Source organism: Nelumbo nucifera, chromosome 2 (genome assembly GCF_055504915.1).
Source record: "Nelumbo nucifera cultivar China Antique chromosome 2, China Antique-T2T, whole genome shotgun sequence".
In the NCBI taxonomy this organism is placed as follows: domain Eukaryota; kingdom Viridiplantae; phylum Streptophyta; class Magnoliopsida; order Proteales; family Nelumbonaceae; genus Nelumbo; species Nelumbo nucifera.
This window is the reverse complement of record NC_142650.1, coordinates 67537790-67564753: the sequence shown is the minus strand read 5'-3', so window position 1 is coordinate 67564753 and position 26964 is coordinate 67537790. Positions and strand designations below refer to the sequence as shown.

General features: G+C 38.7%; 1 protein-coding gene across 1 annotated transcript in view; it reads left to right on the top strand.

Moving 5' to 3' along the window:
* Positions 1-3702: 3702 nt before the first annotated feature.
* The window catches only part of LOC104601422 (serine/threonine-protein phosphatase BSL3), a 45826-nt gene continuing 22564 nt past the window's right edge, over positions 3703-26964 (top strand). Inside the window, exons 1-10 of the mRNA XM_010264734.3 lie at positions 3703-4683; positions 4988-5048; positions 5168-5246; positions 5378-5457; positions 5539-5633; positions 5807-5906; positions 9446-9515; positions 16710-16811; positions 16899-16980; positions 21795-21974. Of these exons, the coding sequence (XP_010263036.1) occupies positions 4224-4683; positions 4988-5048; positions 5168-5246; positions 5378-5457; positions 5539-5633; positions 5807-5906; positions 9446-9515; positions 16710-16811; positions 16899-16980; positions 21795-21974 (1309 nt within the window). The 5' untranslated portion in view covers positions 3703-4223. The remainder of the gene's footprint in view (positions 4684-4987; positions 5049-5167; positions 5247-5377; positions 5458-5538; positions 5634-5806; positions 5907-9445; positions 9516-16709; positions 16812-16898; positions 16981-21794; positions 21975-26964) is intronic.

The following is a 26964-nucleotide window of genomic DNA, read 5'->3' as shown; positions in this document are numbered from 1 at the left end:
AGTAATCCAATTAGGAGAGGTTAAGGCTCTATTTAAGGTTCTAATATAACAAGCTCCTAATATTCTTTTATTTGACCAAGTTAGATCTCCACCACTAATACCAAGTTCTAGTAAATTAAGATAAAAAAACAAGATTATAGTATTGGCAAGAGGTGCTTTTAGAATGGATATTTGAAGAGCTTCGGTCTTGAACTTCCACTGTAGCAACTTCATTAAAGTCTCCAAGTTTTAAGTTTGGCCTTGAATTTGTTTTAGTAGGTTTTAATTAATGGGCTATAAATAAAGTCGATAATCCAATCTTCTAAAGGGATGGAAGAAAAGATTTGAAGAAAAAAATACCTTGTACTTACCACACACCTGCACTCCAAATTTCTAGAAATCTGCTAATTCTCCTGCTTAGCCTTTAAGAAGGATTACGTAGGAGTTTGAATATTTTAAATGATTAGATAATTTATATGTTTTTTTTTTTTTCATTTGGGATTTTGGTTTCACAAAGGAAGATGAAATCATGATTATATCTTTGAACCAAATCCCTAAGACCTTGAATTGGCTTGGGATGAATCACCCCACGACTTCTCCAACTTAGAATTAACACTGGTGGTGGCATGTCTTTTGAGGGCCAGCCACCAACATACTTAAGAATAAAAAAGACGTAGAAAATAGAAAGAAATTACTTATAAGAGAGGTCTGCTCATCTGGTTGATTCAATGTTCCACCCAAACTATTAGATTTTTCATTTTTTTCCAGATTTTCAGTGGGTTCAACTGAAGTGTGGTCTAAAAGGATGACCTTATCTATAGGAGGATAGGTTGACGAAGACTCTGGACGATCAAATATGGGATGGTTAGGTCTATCATCCTCAATTTCCAACGCAGATGGAAAGTCCAATCGATGTCTCTTACCATGAACAAAAGTTGATGAGCTAGGAGTATCTTGAGAGAATAGTTGGCTTAGGTGTGGGTGGTGAGACGATACGTCTTTGGAGAAACTTTGATAGAAGTGTAGAGGGTGAGGCATAGGCTCTTACCGATCAGACTAAGGGGACATGATTAAAGCGATAGTATCATCAAAGGGGTTTTTGGGATGAGGGTGACCTTGGGCCTTAGGTTGGTCAGGGATGTGAACAAGCTCTTGAAACAATGTGTATTGCCAAATACAACGCATGTTGAGTTCCACTCTGAGCCATGGTCCCGTAAGGTTCATATTTTGACAGTTGGAGAATTGGTCGAACAATTGATCGTTTGTATGAGGATGAGGCTGAGGACAATGCTGGAAGAGATGACCGGCTTTTCCACACAGATAACAAATCCATGTGAGATCTTCATAACAAAAAAGTGACTCAATTTTGAACACTAAAAAAATAATCCGTTTTGAGAGGTTCTTTGATTGAAATGAGAACTTTAGCTTTGATATAGTTTTGAACTACCCAGAAGGAATGCACTGATCCTATTCCTCAATAAGAATTTCAAAAGGAAGATCATGTAGTTGGACCCGGATTTTAATTTAATGCAAATTTCATTCATATTGAGGTTTCCTAGGTAAAGGTTTAAGGATAATCCACTGGCCATTGAGTTGCCAAGGTCCATTGTCTATTACACGTATGAAGCCACTTGCATATCTAAGGTGGAAACGAAAATGACCTTGTTGAAAAGGAGCAATGAGAAGTCTATTGAGATTTAGATGCCAAAGGCTATAAAGGCCTTGCTCCAACTCTACAAATTGATCAGTTAAACGAGGGAAGAACCTACAAATGAAAACCGGCATTTCTCATAAAGATTAGGAGGGATATGAGATTGGATATTTATCACTTGTACTACTGCTTGATTATCATTGTGAAGCTTGCTTTAAAAAGCTTTGTTAAAGGCGTTAAGGTCATCCATGGAAGAGAATCAAAGAAGAGCAAAATAAAGATAGGAAGATGAAGGAACTGAGAAGAGTAGTGATGGTAGGAGAAAGGGCAGCGAGAAGGAAAGTAATAGCTTTTCAGTTTCGATCAGGAGAGCAAATTTTTTGATACCCTCGCCGGAGCCAGGTGGCAAGGAAAACTCCAATAACAAGACAAGACAATAAGAAAAGAAAAGACAGCCCCAACTAAACAAAGTGGATTGTCAGTCATCATGCACAACTAAATCAAGAAGCACACAGTACTTCAGTTACTTCCCTCTAAGAAAATGGACTCACTAATCTCCACGGGTTGTCAATTGGACTGGATTTGGTCCAATCTGATCCAGTCTCACTAATCTCCACGGGGTCCAATCTAAAATCGGTCTATTGACAACTCTTACTAATCTCCACAAGAGAATGTGCTGAAATTATTTTCCCGCAACCTTTTCACATAGCTTGGTTTCGTGTTTTTTGTGATAACATTCCCAATCCAAAGAATTTCCCTTTTGAAAAATGGTACAAAATTGACTTTCACACCCTCAAAAAGCAAAATACCAGTTTTAAAACATTCATTTTCCCAAGGCTTAGTTTGAATTTTGGAAAAAGTATAAATACAAATATATATGCAAAATACAAGGTTTTACTATCCCTCCAAACTGAGCCTAAAAAACGAGAAATATAGTAAAAATAAATTATTTAAAATCTTTTTCTAAGAGCCTATGATTTTTTTATCCACCAACTCAGTAGACAACTTGAATTAATTAATAACAGTGCATTACCAAGGTAAATATGCATAGGAGCTGAGTTGGGACCGAGTCAAAATGCCATTTTGAACAAAGAGGTGCTGAAGCTGAACTGCTGGTCAGCCCGGATGAAAAGTCAAAACCGCGACTCAGCATCGGAGAGATGAATGAAAACGAAAACATAGACAAAAGGACAACCGATACCCTGTCCGTCACTCGGTTGACACTCGTCTCTCCATAAAGGTGTGTAGGATCCAGAACATTCCGAACCGATGGCCTTTATATACTACAACTTAAAAAGGCAACCTCACATGAATTCCCTCCTTTTCGAATCAACGGCCTGGATTGGGTGCACCCACTTTGTGGGCCCCACAGGCTTCATCACCTGTTCAGCGGTTCTTGCCATCGAACAGGCGATCAACGATTGAACGGCAGCAATCAAGTCCCACGGGTCCCACTTGATGGAGATTAGCTGCATTATACGATGATTCCACGCCATCACCAACTGGGACAAGGTGTGGCGTTTGGATAGAGATGATGGGAGGCACGACCACTAGACAAGATGTGGCGTTTCTCATGTATGTAGTATGACCAAAATAATCTTGACCATTCGATGGCGATCAAAACCGGGCACCAGGGGACCACGGTGGGCCCCATATGCTGCGTGTCTAGTACATGGAGATAGCTGTACTCTAGATTTCCCCACGTTAACTAAAACTATCTAAAGCATTTAATAGAAGGGAATTATCACCTGTGACCAATGACATAGGATACTACTTCATAATAGCTTCCAGACACAGAACCGGTGTTGGAGTCCCCATTTGAGGAGACCGGATCTGCTCCTCACACATGGCGCCTCACAGGAGCCTCATACGCACATCCTAGGAGCATCTCACGTTTTAATTATTATTCGCGGGATATATTCTCAATGCACGGTGGATGTGACTGTGAGCCGCCCATTTGTGAGGAGCAGATCCCGCTTCCCATTTGAGAATGAGGAGGGGAACCGGTAACCACGGTTATTAATGGAAGCCGGTGTACTGGCTCAGCCGGTAACATAAATTTTTCATTTCCGCCGTCGCTCATCTCATCTGACGGCGTTCTACGGATTCGTCGGAGTTGTGGGTCGTACACATCACCACCGGATCATTAAGGTAAGAGAGGAGAGAGAAAAAAAAAGAGAAGTGGAAGGAGAGACGGGCATTCGCTGTCTTGGCCCTGAGCTGCTTTTGTGATTTTCTTCTCCCCTCCCTCTCCCCCGAAGGCCCCAACCCGGTTTCTATTCCTCTCGACCGTTTCGAGGAATCAGAAAGAGAAAAGATAGAAGTGAGAGAGAGAAAACCTAAATTTAATTTTCTCCGGAGGTCTTCGGGTTTCGAATTATCGGGATTTCGATTTGTTCTCGGGCAATCGGTAATCCAGGAGAGGGTTTCATTGCCCTTTATTGATGATCTCGTGGGCTTGAATCGGCGAAGGTGGGGCTGAATTGTGCGGTTATTCGATATGTGGATGGGACAAAGAAGAAATGCTAATCTTGCAGAATCGTAGCTCCGATCTCTGGAACGTGGAAGGCAGCAGCACCGAAGGCCGGACGTAATGGAGGTCGATTCGTCGATGATGCCGGAGTCCGATCAAGATCATGGGCAGAATCACGACCCTGGAGCGATCTCGTCTATGGACAGTAGCAGGCATGGAGAGCAGCTCGGTGGAGGAGAGCAATCTGCGTCTTCGGTGACTCCAACGTCGCAGCCGCAGCAGGCTCAGGTACAGCAGCCGCAAGCTCAGCCCCAGCAGCAGCCGCCTCAGGTGCAGCAAGCTCCGGTCGCCGGGCCGAGGCCGGCGCCCACGTACTCTGTCGTTGAAGCGAACATAGAGAAGAAAGAGGATGGGCCGGGGCCTAGATGCGGTCACACGTTGACCGCGGTTGCTGCCGTTGGGGAAGAAGGGACGGCTGGATATATCGGCCCTCGACTTATCTTGTTTGGTGGTGCCACTGCTCTAGAAGGCAACTCTGCGGCTTCTGGTCCACCGTCGTCTGCCGGAAGTGCTGGCATCCGTATGTCTATTGATCCATTTTGCCTTATCATTACCATATTTCTTACTATTATTGTTTTCCCGCCCTGAATTTCGGTTCGCTTACCGCTTCTCTAGTTTATGTAATAGAACCCTAATCTTACCTTAACTGAGTAATTTCACGTTTAAGTTTCACAGATAGAGATCATGTTCCAATGTAGTTGAATTCATTACACCCACAAACTTTGGCTTATCCACAACTCAGCTTCCTATAAGAACTAGAGTTTATGCTAGTAAAAAAAATTGTTCTAAAGCCCTTTTGTGACAACAGATTTCCTGGATTGCAGGACTAGCAGGTGCCACTGCTGATGTTCACTGTTATGATGTTAATTCAAATAAATGGTCTAGGTATGTTTCAGAGTGTTACTTTTTATCTTATCAAGTTGCAAAACATTGTGGATGTTTGAAATGTCTAAAATAGTTATAATGCGGCTGACTGCTTTGCTTCTTTATGAGCTTCTTTGCAGGCTTACTCCTCTTGGAGAACCACCCTCGCCGAGGGCAGCACATGTGGCAACTGCTGTGGGTACAATGGTAGTTATTCAGGTTGGTGTAAAACTAAATATCTACTGATATGCATATATTGGTTAATGTAATTAAAATCCTTTATTTCTACTGACAGATTAATACTCATCTATATACTCTCTTTTCCCCTCTTTAACAATGATTTGAGTCAGGGAGGAATTGGTCCTGCTGGGCTGTCTGCAGAGGATCTGCATGTTCTAGACCTTACACAACAACGACCAAGATGGCACAGGTTTTTTACATAGGACTGATTTCATATTTCGTTTAATTTAGGTGTTTTTTATTTGTTAAAAATGAAATTCATTTTTCTTAGGGTTGTCGTCCAAGGCCCTGGTCCAGGGCCACGTTATGGTCATGTGATGGCTCTTGTTGGGCAAAGGTTTCTTTTGGCAATTGGTGGAAATGATGGTAAGCTACTATGTTCTTTTAGCGCAGACAATTCCCACCTCTTGGTCACTGAATAATTGTTTTATTATCTCTTGTTGCTCATTATATAAAAGGTGGCAAAATTTTGGTACTAATACAATACAATTGATACTTGCAAAAAAAAGCTGGTAAAATTTTTGGTGCGTGTTAAACAGGGAAGCGACCTTTAGCTGATGTATGGGCCCTAGACACTGCTGCGAAGCCTTATGAATGGCGCAAATTGGAGCCAGAAGGGGAAGGTCCACCTCCATGCATGTAAGTTTTTTTATCAGATTCTATAAGATCTGATTGCATGTAATTGTGAAAACATTGTGCATCATCTAAGCTTTGTCTCAACTATATGGGGTCGGTTACATGAATCCTGTTTCTCCATTCTGTTCTGTTCAATGCCATACCCATTGTTAAATTATGGGCACTTAAACCCTTTTTGTTGGTAATAAATAAAATAAATTACTAAGAGAAAAGGAAGAAGGATACAAGGATATGGGGTCAGCTACGTGAATCCTGTTTTGCCAATTCATTCTATTTAAAGCCATATCCACAGTTAAATCTGGAGGTGATAAGATATCACCCTCAAAAAAAGAAAAGACAACCCCTTAAACCAAACTCACACCCAACTCACACGTCCAAACATAGTGATAGTGTGACACAAATCAAATTGACAGCTGCCACCCAAACCTGACTAATAGAGAAAAACAAACACCATGAGAAGAGCTCAACACGCCATTAACAAAATGCCACTACAAACCCACATCACTAACTCCATGCTCCCAACAACTGGAAAAACCAACAACATTAAACTCCAACTGAACTCCTTTCAAGATTTGCTTAAATGCTTGACTGCTTCAGACTCTTGACTAGGAATTTCTTTGCTCCTCTTACTATTTCCACCAAAGTCCCTTTAGGTCTGCCCTAATTCTTCTAGCCCCTTCAACTTGTAATAGACCACTTCTTTTAATGGGTGCTGTAGATGGTCTTTTATGCATGTGACCAAGCTATCCCAATCTACTTTATCTCATTTTATCACATATATATTTTGATCAGCAACTCAAGAAAATTTTATTAAGATTAAAGAACAAAAAGGTACAACAAGAAGTTGTTGGGTCGAAGTCCCTTTACAGCAAAGATCCCCCCCCCCCCCCCCCCCCACATAATTAACATTGAGTCCAAAACAAATGCTGCCTATGAGTCCCTTGCTTAGCCAGTCCATCTTCCAACCCATTTGCAGACCTCCTAAATGGATTTGCATATTCTTGAGATCATCTTGAATCTTCTGAAATCCTTTCTGAATTGCCATAGAACCCCTTCTCCTTTTTTCAACCAACCCATGACTATTTTTGAGTCCCCTTCAACAATCAGACTAATAATTCCCATACCCTTAGCTTTTTGTGCCCTAATAATAGCAGCCAAAAATTCATCTCTTACTGAGTCGCCTTGATCGATAGGTCCTGAATACAGGCCACATATATTCCCATTCTCATCTCTAGACACTCCACCAATTTTGGAAGGTTTCTTACAAGCTCCAAATTCCATCCCCCCCTAGGGGAGGAGGGAGACCCAAAGAAATCGGACACAGGTTTCTCCTTGAGATTAGAGAGAGCAAACAGTGAAGGAAACAAATCTTTTGAAGGAACATTGAACATTCCCAACCCACACATCTTCCCAAAAACTTATCCTATTACCAGAAAGCCAAATCATACTTGACGTTCTCAAGGAATTGGGGCAGGATACCATGCACTGCTTTCCACGGCATGGCAAGGTTAGCTCTTTGCAGAATGCTGGCATCCCGTCCATTCCTAGCCAGCCAATGAATACTTGAGACCATTTTATGCCACAATCTGTCATTCTCTAAAGGGAAACACCACAACCACTTACTTAAAAGAGCAAGGTTTTTCTTACTAATGTTACCTATACCCAACCCCTCCTCTTTCCTTTTTACCACCTTTTCCCATTTCATCAGATGGTCCCTTTTTCTATCTCCTGGTTCCCACAGGAAATCTCTCATCAGCTTTTCCACCCTCTTCACAACTGCTTGAGACATCCTAAATACAGTCATGAAGTAGATAGGGAGGTTGGCCAAGGTTGATTTTATCAAAGTGATTTTCCCCCCTAGAGAAATGTACTTCCTTTTCCACCCAGCTAATGCTTTCTCAATTCTCTCAACTACTGGAGTCCAAAAGCTTATAGATCTTGGATTGCCACCAAGGGGTAATCTACTTCTAGGTTCCTTTGTATGACTTCATTTCTAACCCTGCCCATTGTGGTTTTACTACTCATCCATCTATGCATTTGTTTTTCTGCATGATGTTACTTAACTGCCCAAGCACAATACTTTTGCTTCATGCAACATAGCTGGTCTTGCAACTGTTTTATAGAATTTTCCTTTTAGCCAAAGTGGTATTTGTCTTATCACATATGATTCTGGATTAGACCTGTTCATGGGCCGGGTGGCCCGACGGGCCGGCCCGGCCCGGCCCGACCCCCGGACGGGCTTGAACATGCTTATAGGCCCACGGGCTTAAATTCGGGCCAAAAAGCCCGGCCCGCAATAAATTCGAGCCGGGCTTGGGTTTTGTCAAAATAGCCCGGCCCGACCCGACCTAATATTAAACTTAAAATTAGTTATGTGATTATGTCCATTTGAATAAATTTTTTGATTTAAGAATGTAAAATTGTGTTTTAAAATATAAAAGAAAGGGAAAAATACCATCTTGTAGGCCCATTGTTCATTTAAATAGAAAAAAAAAATACTATCTGAATTTTTAATTCTAATTTGAATAGGGAAAATTGTTTTTTTTTTCAATTAGGTCGGGCTTCGGGCTCGGGCTCGGGCCTAGTATATTTTCATTAGTGACAAGTGAAAGCCCGGCCCGGCCCGACCCATGAACAGGTCTATTCTGGATGCACCTCTCCTTTGTTATGGATTCTTAACCCAGGTAATGAAAGCGGTTGCATTGTGTGCATTGTGTCATTTCTTGGTCTCCAATCCTAAGTGTACTCTGGCTTGCACTCTTATTATTATTAAATTTACATTGCATCTATTCTATTTTAGTTGTACTTATTTTGAAACCTCATGTTTCTAATATAGTTGTCCATAGACCTAATTTTGCATTTAATATAGTTGTACATCTATAACATGAAGTATTGGTTATTGCTTACATTAAACAAAGTACGTTGTTGCAGGTTCTCATCTTGTTCATTAGTTGTACATGTATAACATGAAGTATTGGTTATTTGCTTACATTAAACAAAGTACATCTGCTGCTTTGCATACTTTTGGCAACTCATACTTTCTTTGCAGTTGCTGATGGATGATTATGCATTGATATGCTTTGGTCTTTGTTTTTAAGCTTTTGGAATGGTGTGACCGAAGTGATTTATTTGGGGCCATTTAATGACAGATGAAGTGGCTGTACTAGGGGTGCAACTTGAGCAAGCTTGAGTTGAGCATTTTAAAACTTGAATGGGTCTGGCCCAATGCAACATAAATTGTTCAAATTGGGTGTTTGCATCCTTGGGCTAAATGAACAACTTTTTGCTCTGTCTTATCAGTGAATAAATCATTAATTAGGTTATGATCTCCTTAATGGCTGAATGACATATTGGATTGATTACTATTATAGTTAGGATAAGGCTTAATTGAGTTGAGTTGACTATTTTTTCCAAGTACAAACCAATGAGTAATTCAATTCAGCCATTTCAATGCTTACCAAATGACTTCTTGTTGTGGAAGTCCTTGATTGGTTTTTCTTTCTTTCAACCTGAGTTTGTTTCTACCTTATATTCTTGATTAGGTATGCAACAGCAAGTGCACGTTCCGATGGTCTTCTTCTGCTTTGTGGAGGGAGGGATGCAAACAGTGTGGTGAGCTAACAAAATTTCCATTCCAATGATGTTTGATACCCGTAGATTCTTGGAGTGTATATTTTTGTACATTTTTTGATCAGTAATATGTTTTCATACATTTTTAACAGTTAACTTGTTTTTCCTTTAACACTGCATGATTTTAAAAGGAATTTATGGAGGAACTTCATAAATTGGATTTACACATTTTATCATGTTACTTTGCCCTATGTACCATCAAGGTTTAAACCAGTGTTGGTGGAAATATTGGTCTTTGAAAGCGATGGGATTCTTTTTGTATTGGGTTGTAGTTTTAACAACCTCTTGTTGTAATCTTTGTCTTTTTTAATCTTAATAAAATTTCTGTGTTGCTGATAAAAAAATATTGGTCTTCCAAATATAGGAAACATGTTGAAATGTTGTAAAGAGTTATTCTTTTTGAAGATAAATGAAAAGTAAAATTTATTAAGAAAAAATATTACATCAAGAGGTGATTAGGCATTGCCCACCAAAAAAAAAAAAATACAACAAAACCCAATCAAATCTCCCAAGAAACAAACCAAGCCAGAACCAGCAACAGTCTCGAAAAGACCAAACCCAAATGCAACCAAAGACCCTTCTGACTAAAGAGAAAGACAAAAAGGGAACCCATTCAAAAACAAGCCCCAAGGACCCACACTCATGGGACAAAGATTACCCCCAACCCTAATCTCTACCAAACAATAGAAACACCCAACTTCAATTCAAACCCCTCAAAAACCCCTGACATCCCACCCTAATTGTAAAAATGCATTTTCTCCTTCCTGGCTTTCATACATTTCTTCATAAATACTGGAAACTGTTGAAACTTGAAAGGTTCTGAGTTGCTTCTTGTTCCTAAATCTTCTTACTGCAGTAGGCATCTGTTCACTTAATCATATCCCCTTAGAACAGTCAATAAATCTTTCTAATTTAACCACTGCATTTTTCTCAAAAGTTTGAACTGCCTCCCACACTCCAACATCTACTCAAGCATCAACTTCAACTTCAGTACTCTTAAAGCCTTTTTTTCCACCAATGTACTTGTGAACCCTCTCTGATCCGACTTTCCATTGACTTCTTCCCTACAATCTTCTTCTTCTATCTCCCTGAATGTCTTGCATATTCCTCCTCTCCAAGAAAAAATAAGCCCAAAGTTTTGCTTACTTCCACTTCTTTTTTAACCACTGTCCCCAAGTCCATTTCCTTACCAACTTCATGAGTTTCATAAAAAAAATTCTGCCTTCCTCCTCTAACAGATCGACCTCCAGTAATCCAGTTCCACTTCCTTTTCCTTATCTTTGTCCAGCAGAAAAGTTCTATTCTTTTTCTCTCATAAACTTTTGAACCTGACATCTCTGCTACCCCACCATCTTTCTCACCCTCCCTTTTCCTTTCATTCATTCTGTCTTTAAAAACCTCTTCCCTCTCTTCCTCCCTTTTTCATCCTTCTTGCCAATATCTCCACTGCCATAGACTGATAAAAGTCATGCATGACCCCCTCATAAATTCCAGCTTCAGATTCCATCTCCTCCTGTGGACACACATCTGCCACTGTTCCACGTGCCACAATTAGATTCCCATTCTTAAGATCCACGCTGTTCATTGGACCTTCATCACATTCAATGAGGAACCTTCTTTTCTATTGCCTTTTCCAATGCACAACACAATTGGATGAGCTTCTTGCTTTTCTTTTCCAACCTTACATTGCCGAGAACTCTCCCTGGATCTGTCAACAGTCCTCGCCATCTTTGTTTTTGAGTTGCCCTTCTTTATGATCTTCTCTTTATTCTTGTAGGAATAATAAGTTGTGCACCATGCAAATGCAACAAATCCATCCGTATCCTGTAAAGAGAAAGTCTGAACTTTTGAAATATCTTTTTCGTAATCAACCTCCTTCTTACACCTATGCCTCTGAGAAGGAGAAGATGAAGATAGACCACCGCCATTGTCTAGCAATGTGCTATTACCATTCAAACAAGCTTGGGGCAAACCCGAGTCACGTGACTCCTTGAAAACATTCAACTATTGGTCTGGACCACCCTCTGGTTGAACCAACAGAAAACTATTAGAATTTGGCTCCTTAGACTTCTCTACAACATTAACTTCCTCTTTTCCACTTCCCATAACAGTGTTCCTCGGTGGTTGAGCTGCAAACTGCTCAACATCATCCATTGTAGTTTCTCCTTGGGAACCAACTTCTTTTCCAATTGCCCTTTCCCCTTCCCTAGCACAACTAATCCACTGACCCACTTCATTCTTGTTAACTCTACCGCCATGTGTAATCCACCCTGCCATGTCATCACCTTCAACCTCATGCCCCTGACTCCACAACCAGAGACCATTAGATTTAACTACAATCACTCGAGGGATCATGCAAATTGGCTCCTTCCAACACAGCTCTGCAAAGTTCTGCGACCTTCACCAAAACCTCTTTGCACCACAAGTTGAACAGTAATCCAAAATGTCTAACCACTAACCTGTCTGTCTCTACTGATATCTGATTACAAGAGGGAACCCATCTTTTCACTCGAAACACCCCCTGGACTGTAGAGATCGAGACTGCCACAAAGTTATATGATGCGAATCATGCGATGCCAAAATCAAATAGAGCCGAATCATGTCCAAACGGGAAAATTAAGCCTGAGTCCTCAATCTTAAAAAACTTCTTAATAGTTTCCTTAACAAATCCCAATCTGCCACTTCCTTTAGATGATTTCGCAATCAGCAAATCTTTCCATCGTTCGCTTGCCTTTTCTTGTTTGAATCTAACAACCTGCTCTTGTAAGAGGGAAGTAAAATCCATCCATCCCTTTGACCTTCTCTCCCTTGAGGAATAAAAATCAATTGTCGTCCTTGTTTTCAAAAAAATTCCTTGCAGCAGATAAATCTTCCTTTAGCATTTTCCTTCCTCTCCACTTACAAATCTTTTGCTTGGAATTTTAATTGGATCCTTCCAATGTGCTTTTGAGTCTATATAAATTGCACCATCGATGAAACCCTTAAACCATTCAATCAAGTTCAGATCCAAGAAAATCGTTGCATTCCCTACTTCCCTGATCTTCAACCAGAACTGATCACATCTCCTGATTTCCTTCCTTAAAAACAAATACCTTGGACTCAACCATACGTGTCACATTTGGCATAAGATATATGGAAATCATACAAATCAAAAACATGAGAAATCATATATATGGAATATGGTGGAAAGTGGAAATATCATGAAATATATGGAAACATACAATGATAATTATGAAAGGAAGGAAGCATAGGCTTAGGTATGTAACCAATCACAAAAAAATTTATATGGAATATGGTGGAAATTGTACAAATCAAAAACATGAGAAATCATATATATGGAATATGGTGGAAAGCGGAAATATCATGAAATATATGGAAACATACAATGATAATTATGAAATGAAGCATAGGTTAGGTATGTAACCAATCACAAAAAAATTACCCAAGGCCTACCCCTACCAAGAGTTCAGATAATGGCGTTTTTATAAAAGAAGCATAGGTGCACCCTTATAGATTATTATCTTATTCCAAATCATGAAAATAGCCAATAAAATAAGGTTAATAGACAAAACAATGTGCTGCAAAGTTGTCCCGTAAACTTTAATAGTTAAGGCTACATAAAAGAATAAGTAAAGTTGAAATTCAAAAAAAGTGCTAATGATTATAATGAATCAACCAAACACTATTACACAAACAAAAGCTAAGATTTCATGTCATGTCTGAAAAGAATTTTGAGCTGGCTCAAATTGGTCATCACGTCCATTAAGTGGTAATACTGCTTCTCCACATATCTATATATTGTTGCCTAAGAAGATGGGTGAATTTTGCTTGAGATACGAGAGAGGTGTCTTCTTATGGGGTGAATGTTTGCAAAGTGATTGCTAGACAGAATTTTCCAGCTGCTCCAAGTTTGTTGTGGGGGGTGTAGTAGATTAGGATTCTAGGAAGATGCATGGTGTAGAAATGGAAAGTTGTGTGAGGTTTGCCCTTGGTTGTACAAGTTGAGCATGGAGAATGTTTTTGTAAGTCTGTGTTTTGAAGTAAGAAGAAATCAAGTTGTGTGGTACTGTGGTCTTCAATTTTCAGACATCCATGATTGGATGGAGAGTTGGATGAATGTGCAACATTATTTGCCAGGTTGGAAAAAGTCAAGGTGGATGTTAGTAAACCTGATGCCAGGTGGTGGAAAGAGTGTGTAGAGATGGGGAATTTTCTATTAAATCTTTTCATAATACTTTGATGAAAGGTCAGATGGAGAATAGCAGCATCTTAGGTGTTTTGAGAAATCCAAATCCTCCTCAGGGTTTCCACTTGGTTACTTTTGCTGGGTAGTATTCTCAGTTTCTCACTATAGATCACTTCAAGTCAAGGGGATTTTTCCAATTAGATGCGTCATGTGCAAAGAGCACGAGGAAGATGCATTTCATTTGTTAATTCAATCTAGGGCAGGTGGTTTGCTCTTTCTTCTCTGTATTATTTGAAGCGTCTTTGCTGACTCTGGTTCATCGTAAGGAGATCTTCTCCAAGTAGCCAAAATTGGCAGGCAGCAACAAAGCTAAAATCTTTTGGAGCATCATTCCTTTTGTGGTCTGTTGGAGCATTTGGAGGGAATGAAACCAGCGATTTTTGAAGACAAGTGAAGTCAAGTTAGTCATTGGGCCTTCAATTGTTGATTGGGCCCTTGCTCATTTTGAGTTAAAAATTTGAGCAGTATTGATTTTGGGGAGTTGTGCCCTTGTGGTTGACTTTAGAATTTTGTAACATGTAGTTTATTTTTTATTTTTTTGGTTAAGTAAAGAAAGTTTTACTAAATATGTGACTGAGAGTTAGTACAAACAGGTTGGAGGATTCCAACAACCCAAAATTACAAAATGGATCACTATTTTTTATTAAATAGTGAGTTCACCATCCCATTTGTAGTTCTTCTAACCCAATTAAAGGTGATATTCAACTCCCTTTATAGGCATTCTTTCTCCCTAAAGGCGGTGTGCCTGTAGATCCAAGGGACTGGGCAGTTGCACCCTGTCCAAGATATGACCAGTTTTGAACCCCCTTCTACTTACAACTATTGGAAGCTAGATAGCTTTTCTAATCTTACTCTTTGTAGCAAAGTCAACAGTTCAGCTTTCAACAAATCTCCAACTCCACTAGGTCCTGATTACAAAGCCACCACCCTGCCTGAGGAGTCTCTAAACACTCCCATCAAAATTCATTTTTGTTCTATTGTTTGTTGGAGATTTCCATTTCAAGATCACCCTATCTTTTTCTTTGAAAGATTGTACCACATCAGCCCATGTTCTTATTATTTCATCTGCTGAGAATATTTGAAAATTTTTTATTGTCTTTTCCCAATGTGCAACTGTAACATTTGTACTCTCTATTATCTCCTCCTTAGACCTGCTTTTCTCATTGAAAATTTTCTCATTCCTTTCTTCCCATATAGTTCTAAGTTCTAACCACTGCTGTGCTGACTGTCCTTCACATAATTGTCCCTCTCTTCCTTGGTTGTCTTAGGAAGCTTGGATTGAAGAGACTCACATCTTGAGGAGGAACTCACCTGTAACCAAAGATAGAGTAGTACTCCCAAACACAAAGCACAGAAATTAGTAAGTGGGGAGTGGTTTCACCACTTGTTTTGCAAAGAAAGCACATATGAGAATATAGTCTTTTATTAGGCCTTCTTTTTTGGAGCGTGCCACAAGTATTTATCAAAAATCTTTCACTAGGAAGTTCTCCCCCAGAGGATTGGACTTTATGAGGGCTTTGAAGAGCGATGCACAGGTAAAGAAACCATTGGAAGAGATTGACCATATTCTACTGTCCTCCAAATTTTGGTCCAAAAAGACAGTCCAATTTGGCCAGTAACTCAACAAGGGATTCACATTTATTAACCCTCAAGCTGCTCCTAAAACCAAAGTCCCAGTTTATCTCAAAGGGGGAGGGTGTCCCAATTTCAGAGACAGGCTCAAGATTGTAGTTAGACAGGGTATAAAACAGAGGGAACTGCAGTTTAAGACGAGTCTCTTGTAACTAGAGATCCTCCCAAGTTTGTAACTGGTAGTTTATTGTTTTGCTTCTTTTGTGGCTGGAGCATCTTTTGATGTAATGCTTTGTGGTGAAATATCTTCACCTTTTTCTATCTTTTTCTTTTCAATGAATTTTACTTTTACCATAAAAAAATCTCGTGTACTCCACATTGTGCCAGGAATCACCCAAGAGAACAACTCTAAAACCACCAAAACACATTGTGCCAGTAGTTTTCATTGGGGAATATGCTGACTAGTAGTATTTTGTTTGATACCCTTGGAAGTGAAAATATATCATGGAAATATTATGAAATTTATTGATTTTTTTTGTTATGATGTTAACCATGTAAAAATGTATAAAACCTTTATGGATGCCATACTTAGAGCTTGGAAGTTGTTACTCATTGAAGATTGTGTGTCATGTGGAGCAGCCAATCACATTAGATCTATGAACCATTTCAAGAGGTTGATTGATGAGGGAGATTTGAAGTAGTGGTTGTAGTTTTGCTTCTTTGTTCCACCTTTCTAGTGCAATTGTTCATGTCTTGAACATTTTTTTTGAGAGAACTAGTCAAAAGTTGTTTGTTTATTTTATAAAATTCTTATGGCTTAGGCATTGACTAGGTGCCTCACTATCACCCTGAATTGCCCTAGACTCCTTGAGGCCCTTGACAATTATGTGAACAAAGTTGACCTGTTGATAATATTGGTGATGTTGTATGTATCATGAATAAATTAGATGAACTCAAGAGTCTTTTGGAACAAAGGCTGTCAAATTGAGGATGAGTGGCAAAAAATAGTGGGCAAACTATTTTCCTGGACTGCTGGACAGCAGCTCATCAGATAAGAAGGGATAGATCAAATTAAGTTCTCTGTTTGATTATGAAAATCTTTTTGTAAACACAAAGGGAATGGTGGTTTAGTTCTTGATTATTGTAAGGTCTCTGTTTTTTAATGAAAGTATACTTAACATATTCTCAAAAAAAAAAAAAAAAAGAAAAAATTAGCTTTTAGTTTAAGAGATGTACCATATCCGTTACTCAATGAGTTTTCTGTTAATTAATCTTTTCTATCAGTATGTCTTTGTAGTATAAAAAACTATACAACTCTTTATTTTTTCCTTTTAACATTGTATTTATTGTTCTTGTAGCCGCTGGCTCAGGCATATGGTCTTGCCAAACATAGGGATGGTCGTTGGGAATGGGCCATAGCACCTGGTGTCTCTCCATCACCAAGATATCAACATGCAGCGGTTGGTTTTATTTTTTTCTCGTCCTTTTGAAACAGAACCCACTTGCATTTTATTTCTTTATTTTCACCTACATTTCATTTTTTCTAGGTTTTCGTAAATGCACGACTTCATGTATCCGGAGGGGCACTTGGTGGTGGCCGCATGGTAGAAGATTCATCAAGTGTAGCAGGTACTTCCATGTCTTCATAGATCTCAAACATGTGGTTCCTTCATGCTTAAGTGGTCACTCTATCCTTGGATTGTTATGTTTTTTCTTTTCCATCTTCTCTACCATTCTCTTCCTGTTTACTGCAGCCTTCATGTGCCATATTTCAGGGGATTTTTCCTTGTGTTGGTTCTAAACTCGTGTCATCACTTTTAAGCACACATAGCACCATATTGTTCCTCCTTTGCATTTGTAGAGTACTATATGAGATGTCCCAATGGATTTTGACTACTAGAATTTTATTTATTTATTTTTTTGTTTTTTGTTTTTTAAGATGTCCTTGTGCCTTGCCAAGGATTTCAAGACTAGATAGGCATAGTTACTAAGATGAGGGAAGGTATCAGTTTCCTGTCATTACACAGTCGTCTTCTACTGCTATAGATTGATGATTGTTGAACTCTTTATCAAAAATCTCATTTGTTTCTCCCTTGGTTCTCTTTTTGGTACTCTAGGGGTTTCTACCTATGATCCCATATCAATGCAAATATACAAATTATAGACTTGTCTATCAAAGTGGATCTCATAATATCACTTGAGCATGCATGGATTGTGATGACACAGATAAGTCAATGCAAAAATCATAGTTAAATTGACGGGATTCAGTGGTTTTGAGCAAAAGCTTTTGTGGAGGAAGGTGCATTATGTTTTTTATGAAGTTTTTGTCTTGAGACTGTGTACAATAATAAATTTGTGCAAGCCTTTGGAATAGAGGTGATATATTTTTTTTGGATAAAAAATAGTAAGGTTTTATTTGTCCAAGCCTTGGACTAGGGGTGGTATTCCTAGTTCAGCCCACAATTTTTTGGGCTTGGGCCCAATGCTTCTAGGCCTGGGTTGGTGTGGAGTTGTATTCATGTGTGTATGTGTTATTAACTTATTATATACATATCAGTGTCATTAATGCAGTGGGGCAATTATTAGCTTTTCTGCAATTATCAAAAAAAAAAGCATTTTTGCATCCCTAGTCAATGTGATGACTAGTTGGTGTCTAGGTGCTGACTGGTCGATTGCAAAAGATGTGTTCTAAATATAAGACATTGATTTGTATATATTATTCTTTCTTTATTAAAGCAATAAAGTGATGTTACTGATAAAAAAAATACAAGGCATTGTCATTCATAAGTTAATGTCATTACAAGAATGCAGTAAAAGAATGATATATAAAATTTGATTTACAATCTTTGTTTAGATAATATAGAAAAAGGCAGGCTGGGTGGGCTAGGATAGGGAATAAAGCGTTTGTTTTTCAAAGAAAGAGTGCAACCTTTGAGTATTTGGTTGCCCCTTTGTCTATGGCTACTTTTACCAGCATACAACTAATTGGAAGAACTCTAATCTTTTGTGAAGGGAATGAATAAAGGTTGGTAGGGCATTTGAAGAGTTTGGTGAAAAAATTTGAAGCTTTCTCGAATTTCAAAGTTTATTTTGAAAAGAGTTGCATTGTGAGGATTAATTAGGGGGATAGAGAACTAGATGCTATTGTAGAGAGGATTTAGTGTTCCATTTCTAGTTGGCCTGTGACCTACTTGGGGCTTCCTTTAGGAGCAAATCCTAAAGAGAGTAGTTTTTGGTTGCCAATTTTAGAAAGGTGTGCAGAAGACAGTAGTGTGGAAGAGGAACTACATATCTTTGGGTGGGAGAATTACTTTGATTAGATCAATTCTAGCAAACCTGCCATTATATTATTTGTCAGTGTTATGGATTCCATAGAAGGAAGCTAGGAAGATTGAGAAGGTAAGGAGGGATTTTCTAAGGGAACCAGGGGAGGAGAAAAAAGATCACCTATTGAGATGGAAAATCGTGACTAAATATCTAAAGGAGGGAGGGTTGGGTTTGGGTAATGTAAATAAAAAGAACTTTGCTTTGTTAGGTAAATGGATTTGGAGGTGGCCTTTGGAGAGGGACAGATTGTGGCACCAGGTGATTACTAGAATTCATGGTAGGATGAACTCTGGATGGGATGCAGGAGTTTCTCTTTGGGCTACCATGGCTTCACCATGGAAAGCTATTCATGGATTTCTTCCATAGTTTTCAAGGTGCCAAGGCGAGGCTAGGCGACAGGGGGGCACCTAGGCGTCGCCCAGGCGATGGATTTTTTTTTCAAGTAAAAACATGTATCCTAGGGTAGTTCCCTAGGTTCCATAATCATATTTCCTTAATAAATATGCATAATTTTCATAAGAAAAGTATAAACTTAATGTTAAAGTATAGAAAATCAACATATTCCAACATATTCATGAGAAGAAAAAGAAAGAAAAGAAAATTCAAAATATATAGGTGCTGAACCCCTATTTCTGTTATAGGAAAAGAAGAAGAAATTAGTATATAAAAACACAAAATTAGTAAAGAAAAAGAATAAAATGTGTTGATTGGACAGCATTTTATGTTCTTTCTTACTTATTGGTTCAGGTTTTGAAGTCTTTAGGGTTCAATACAGCATTTAGCAATGTTTGTGTTGATTAGACCCTAACAAATAAGAAAATAACAAAAAGAAATTAGTATATAAACATACAAAATGAGTATTTTAGTTTAAAAATGTCTATTTTATAATTATAACCTCAAAAAATTAAGAATATAAAAGTTTGTTATAACACTCTATAGAAAACTGCTTGGCGATTAGGAGAGGCGAGACTCCAAGGGTGCCTTGTCGCCTAGGCGTCGCCTTGACAATTATGATTTCTTCACCAGTTTCTCAGCTTCATCAGGTATGATGTGTGTTCCAGGGAGGCTCTGTAGTTTTGGGAAGATCTTTGGGTTGGTTCCTCAACTCTTAAGGATCTGTTCCCTTCCCTTTACTCAGTTTCCTTGTACAAAAACAAGCGTGTCTTGGATTATATTGTTCCTCCTATCCTTACATTGAATCATAATTGGGATTTTGGTTTCTAAAGAGAGTTGAGGGATGCTGAAATGGTAGAGTTGAATGGGCCTTTGCAACTTCTTTACTCCATTTGCTTGGATCCTACCAAACCGGATAGCGTATCTAGGTTCCTCATCCTAAAGGTCTTTTTTCTTGTGCTTCTCTTTTCAACTCTTTTTGTTTGTCTTCTCCTCCTCAACCTTTCCCTACTAAAGAAGTGTGGTATTGGCCTGTCCCTACCAATTGGAGACTTTTGTTGGGAAGCGTACCATGGGAAGATCAACACTATGGGCTTTCTACAAAAAAGAAGACCCTTTTTATGCTTATCCCTACTGGTGCATCCTTTGTAAATCCAATGAAGAAAATTGTTACCACTTACTAATATCTTGTCCCTTGCTGCTAATATACGGGGTTGGCTTTTCTCTTTGTTTGGTTGCAGGTGGTCTTTGCCAACGGAGGTAGATAAGATTTTTGACCCTTGAACCTTTGTTCAGCCTAAAAGGAGTGGTAGGATTATGTGGAAAAGTGATAGAGCAGCAATAATATGAACTCTCTGGGAAGAAAGAATATAACAGAATTTTCTCAGAATGGGAGAGATTCATAGAAGCGATAATAGACTGCATATTGGTAAGAGTGATCCATTGACTTAGGACCATGGATTTTTTTCGTCTTGGTCCTATGATGATATTTGGGGAAATTGGGGGGTAGTGGTCAGAAGTTCTTCCAAAAAAGAAGAAAAGACTTTGTGGAAAACCCCAGTTGCAGACTTCGTAAAATTACATTTTGATGGGAGCAGTCAAGGCAATTCAGGCCCTTGAGGCATTGGGGGGGGGGTGCTGAGAAATAAAGAAGGGATTATCATTGCACTATTTTCCATTCTAGTGGGAGTGGGGGATTCCATTAGGGTGGAATTGTTTGTGGCTATGAGAGGGCTACAGATTGCAAGTAATATAGGCCTAATAAATGTGGAGACTGAAGGGGACTCAAAAATGGTGATAGGGTGGCTGAAGGATCCTGAGTCTATTGTTTGGTGTTTTAGGGATGAGATGAGAAAGTTTAAAATTTTAACCAGAAACATGAACTTGAAAATCTCTTGGGTTAGGAGAACAGCTAATGATATGGCAGATGGTTAGCTAAACAAGGGGTCAATAGGGACAGTTTGCATTGGGCTCAGCTGTAATTGTTTTTGGTACTTTTATTATCAAGTTTGTGTGAGAGTGCCTCTCTGTGGGATGCTTCTAATGCTTATTCTCTTGATATTTAATAAATACTTGTTTACTTATCTAAAAAAAACTCTTCCACTGTTTTCTCTTATTATTGCCTTATTCATTTTATATACCATCAACCATTCATGTGCAATTAAAATGCTTAAAGTAATTAGAATAAATGTACCAAATAAAAGTATATATGATTTTATTTTAACTAATTACAGATAAACACAAACAAATAAAATTTTAAAATGACTTTGTTTGACTAGGTTGTCTAGTTGACCTAGTTAATGCCGAGTCATCCCAAGTGAGCATATCATGTGTATTGACCAATTAGTTTGTGTTTGTTGACTAGTTGACCCCTTCCAAATGAGTGGGTTGCAACATGAATGAATTTTTATTACCTTATTTCCTGTTGCTTGGTACTCGACCCTATATGATTCTGTTATTTTCCACTCAACAATACCTTCTGATCTATCTATTTCATTACTTGGAAGGCCATGATATTGAACTTATTGTGTTTTTAAATAAAATAAATGGGCCTAAATCCCAAGTTTTTCTATGGAATTACAGATAGAAGATGTAATATTTCACATCTTCTGTTATTTTGTTCTTTCTATTTTCTCTTTTATAAAGCAGGTAAAGGATTCTTTTCTTATTACAATTGTTGATTCTGTACAATCATCTTACATGTACAATGTTTCTCTTTGTAGTGCTGGATACTGCAGCTGGAGTCTGGTGTGACACAAAATCTGTTGTTACTAGTCCCAGGACGGGTAGATATAGTGCTGATGCAGCTGGAGGAGATGCTGCAGTTGAATTGACTAGGCGTTGTAGGCATGCAGCAGCTGCTGTTGGTGACTTGATTTATATTTATGGAGGTCTACGTGGTGGTAAGACATGAAACTGATAAGTGGTAGTATCCACAATACAACTACTAATTGATTGCTAATGTGCAAACACCTTTAGTTGCAATTTCCATTATGGTTATTTATGTAGCCATGAACCCATTAAGTCAACATTGTTACTCCAAAGTGAGCTGTTGCATTTCCAAGGATAAGCAGGAATAACTCTGGATATCCTATATCACTATTGCTTTGAAGATACTCTAATTTCATGTTTGTATTTTTATGTTTTATTCTAACTTGTCACAGAACTTGGAGCTTGAGAAATTGTGAATATATATACCTAATGTTGTGCACCATTGTGGTTTATCTGTTTTCATTACTAGGATTTACAATTTTTTTGTGGCCCTCAACTCTAGGTGGTAGTGCATATCTGATATGTCAGTTCAGATGTGGGTTAGAAGGCTTAGGAACTCTTGAGAGGAATTTTGCCCTTCATCAATAGAAAGAAAGATTATGTGGAGACTGGAGATGTACTCTTGTTGTTTTTTGACCATTTTTGAGGAGAGTAATTTTAGGATATTTGCCAACAGAGTTTGATCATTATAATTACAATTTTCCTTGATTACCTTCAGAATTGCCTGTTGGATTACAGCAGGAGATGAGTTCATAGGTATCTTGATACATTATGCCATTAAAGTATGGAGTATAGATTTCACTATTCTATCCACTGGCAGAGAGTTGCATGGGAGAGGATCCTTTTCTTAGGGACGACACCTGAGGTATTGCAGATACAACATATATGAATATACTTGCTTACTAGAATATATACAGGGACACAAGGTTATTCCAAGCTATATGCATTTGGGAAAGTACCATTGGCAAAGCTCTAAAAACCCCAATTTTTTTTTTAGGGATTAAGAGTTTAAGACCCTAATATGAACTTATTTGGGTTTGCCTTGAGGGGTTTGGTACAAAGGTAGGTCGTAGAATCAAGAGTGCATAATTTTTAACATCACATTAGCTATTTGAAGTAATGCAATTGGGAAAAAGAATAAAGAGATTGAGAGCTTACATTCTTGAATTTATTTTATATGTTATGCGTGATTTTATTTTTAAATTTCCATTTTAAATATGTTTTACATCTTATGTTTATGTATTTTAATTTGAGATAATAGGTTTAAAATTTAAGTTTATATTCGTAATATTTCAATAATTTGCATTTTATTTTTATTTATTTTTGTTTTTTTTAAGATTTTTTTGGCATTTTGTGCCTTGCTTCAAAAAGGCACACACCTTGCCTTGCAGTGCAAAATGGCCCTTGCACTTTTTTGCGCCTTTCAATTTTAAAACACTGCGTAGACCCTTTTTGGGTCCTAAAATAGCCAAGAAATACACACTTTGTAGATCGTTCATCCAATTTGTCCATCCCAAGCCCTAGATTATGAACAAAACAAACACAACCAAAAACCCTGGGAGTGAGAGGAAAAGAAGATAAAGTAGGAAATAAAACTAGGAAGGGAACATGATGCAAGTACATTACTCCAAAAACGCTTGGGAACACTCACATGATGCAAAAGTGACTGAGCAATCTCAAGTAGATGACGATTCTTTTGTTCAACCACTCCATTTTATTGTGGGGGTGTAAGCATAGCAAGTTTGATGAATAATGCTGTGTTGTTCCAAATATTGCTGAAAAAAGTGTGTAGAAGTACTCTGCCATTATCAGAACGAAGAGTTTTTATGCAAGCACCATCCTTTCCACCTTTAAGATCCCAGTGAAAATAGATAGTAAGTTGGAGAAGATTATGGGGGATTTTTTGTGGGAACCTGGCGATGAAAAGAAGGATCTTTAAGTGAAGTGGGAGCAAGTTTGTTACCCTAAGGAGCAGGGTGGCCTAGGTATAGGGAACATTTTGAAGAAAATAAGGCCCTTCTAGGGAAATGGTTGTGGAGATTCCCTTGTGAAGAAGATAGGTTGTGGCATAGGGTCATTAAAAGCATTCATGGTGAAGCATGTAACGGTTGGGATGCAAAACTAGCTTCCAATGCATCTCCAAATTCTCCCTGGAAGGCAATCTTTGAGGTATTATCAACCTTTCTTCAATTTATCAGGTTTGATGTTGGTTGTGGCAATAAAGTCTTATTCTGGGAAGACGTTTGGGTTGGGAATGTCCTTCTTATGGTTAAATTCTCGGACCTCTACTGCTTTTCAAACCATAAAAACAAACCTGTTGCTAGGTTTGCTTTGCTTTTAGATTTGGGTATGTCTTGGGATTTTGGATTCAGAAGAGGGTTGAGGGAAAATGAATGTGAGTCTCTAGTGCTTTTGATCTCAACACTTGAGAGGGTCTACTTGGACCAATCTATAGCTGATAGTAGAGTTTGCTCCTCAACTTTTGATGGGTTATTTTCCTGTGCATCTTTCTTTGGTTTGCTCACTTACACTGGTCCTATGAGGGTGAACTTCCTAGTGAGAGAAATCTGGTGTAAACCGATCCCTCCAAAAGTACAAGCTTTCTGTTGGGAAGTGTTCCTAGGGAAGGTAAACACTTGTGATGTGCTACAACCTACAGAAAAGGAGGCCAAACAATTGCCTCTCTCCTCGTGTGTGTATCCTTTGTATGGATTGTGGTGAAACCCTAACCCACTTACCTTTATCCTGCTCTTTTGTTTCTGGTATTTAGAATGTTGTTTGTTCTCTCTTTGGATGCAGATGGGTTCCCCCACAGGATGTGGTAAGCCTTTCCAGCCCCTCCTTCCTGAGACAACGGAAGAAAAGTGGAAAGTGCTTATGGAAGGCAGCAAGGGCAGCTACAATATGGGCTATTGAAGCCATAAAAATCAGAACTATACATTGGGTGAAGACCATGGAGCTATTCAAAAGTTACTCCACGAATGAGATTCTAAGAAGGTGGGCTGAAGTAGCACAAGCAGATGCACCCAAAGTAATTGTGAGTGTGGAAAGGAAGCCACCGACGCTGAACAAACTAAAACTAAACTTTGATGGGAGTTCTTTTGTTAACCCAGGAAGGGTAGGCATAGGGGGTGTGTTTAGAAATCATTTGGGTGTGGTGGTGGCACTCTTCTCAGTACCAATAGGTATTGGTGACTCAATATAGGCTGAACCTCTAGCCCTGCTTCAAGGTCTAAAGATGGCTGAGCAGATGGGTACAACAGACTTGTAAATAGGAGACTCACTACTGGTCATTTCTTGGGCTAAAAATATCACATCAGTACCTTGGAAGCTCAGAGTTATCTTCAGAGAAATTGACATACTCGCAAGGAGGATCAACTCTCAGTTTGTTTGGGTCAAACAGAATGCAAATGGGATGGCAGATACCCTAGCAAAACAAGGGGCAAATAGATCTTCTTTGTACTGGGCAGAATTGTAGTTGATTGCAAGTGGTTGTAGATTAGATTAATGCTTCTCTGCAACCTTTAACTATTGTAACTGATTTTCTCTGTTTTAATTAAAAATTTTCTTGCTAATAAAAAAAAACACCAGATACCCTAACAAAACAAGGGGCAAATATATCTTCTTTGTACTGGGCAGAATTGTAGTTGATTGCAGTGGTTGTAGATTAGATTAATGCTTCTCTGCAACCTTTAACTATTGTAACTGATTTTCTCTGTTTTAATTAAAAATTTTCTTGCTGATAAAAAAAAAACACCAAATAGAGTGTGGATTTCAGCATGAAAATTTTGGAAGAAATGGAAAATAATTCACTCATTTCTTTCATAAGATAAGGCCATGTCATCCTTTTATAATCATCAACAAAAATTACAAAATACTTGTAACTGTTGTACAACACAATTTTATTTGGACCCCAAATATCTGAATGAACCAAAGCAAAAGGACTCGACATACGACTATCACCTCTAGGATTGAAGGAAACTCGATGATGTTTCCCATATTGACATGAGTCACTCCAAAGTAGAAAGATGACTCAATGATGGAACGAGTAACTTAAGTGCCTTGTGAGACGGATGACCAAGCCTACAATGCCACTAGAGGGGAGAAAGAGAAGACTGAAAAGCTATTGTCGAACCACTGCCATCAAGATAATACAATCTTCCAGCCTCATGCCCTCCACCAATCTTCATTCCTGTCTTGAGATCCTGAAAAACACAAGAAGAGGGGTAAAAAATGATAGAGCAATTAAGAGACTTCGTCAATTTACTAACAGATATAAGATTGAGTAGGAATTTGGGTACACACAATACTAAGGATAAAGGTAATGAATTAATGTTAACATTACCAACACCACAAATAGAAGATGTAGAACCATTAGCAAAGGTAATTGTTTGGTATGTAGGAGACTGAGAAGGGGAAGAAAACACACTTGGAGTTCCAATCATATGACTGGAAGCTCCAGAATCGATAATCCAATTGGAGGGTTTGGATGCTAGACAAGTCGTGCCTGAGTGGGCAACAAGGTTCAAAGTATCGATACGTATCGGCCCGTATCGGCCGATACATATCGTCTCGGGACCCCTCCTATATGCCCCCATAGTGGGTGTATCGGGGGTTTGACCGGTTCAGGGGGTGGAGGAACCCTAAACCGCTCTCGAACCGGTTTCAAAAAAAAAAAGAAAGTAAAAAAAATAGTATTGATTTACCCGATACGCCCACGTATCGATATTTTGAACCTTGGTGGGCAAGGGTAGCGGTATTTTGCTATAAGGTAACCTGAAGAAACCGCTCATATTCGTCATGTGGAACACTCATCATTTCTTTCCTAGAAGCATCTGTAGATGTAAAAGGTGTCTGATCAACTTGCTGAATTTCATCTCTTGTACTACCACCACTTGTAAACCACATGATTGGTCCACGTAGAGGGTGGCCCACATAGATCATAACAGAAATTAATGGTGCAACCATTACTATGTCCTCTACCACGACCTCCCCCTTGAATCTCTACCTCCATTACACCCACCACCATGGTTAAGCGTAGAACCACCATCATGACTTGTCTGAACTCCCTAGTCTCCTCCCCTCTTGTCATTGCAAATAGGGGTGTTTGTGGTCTGGTTT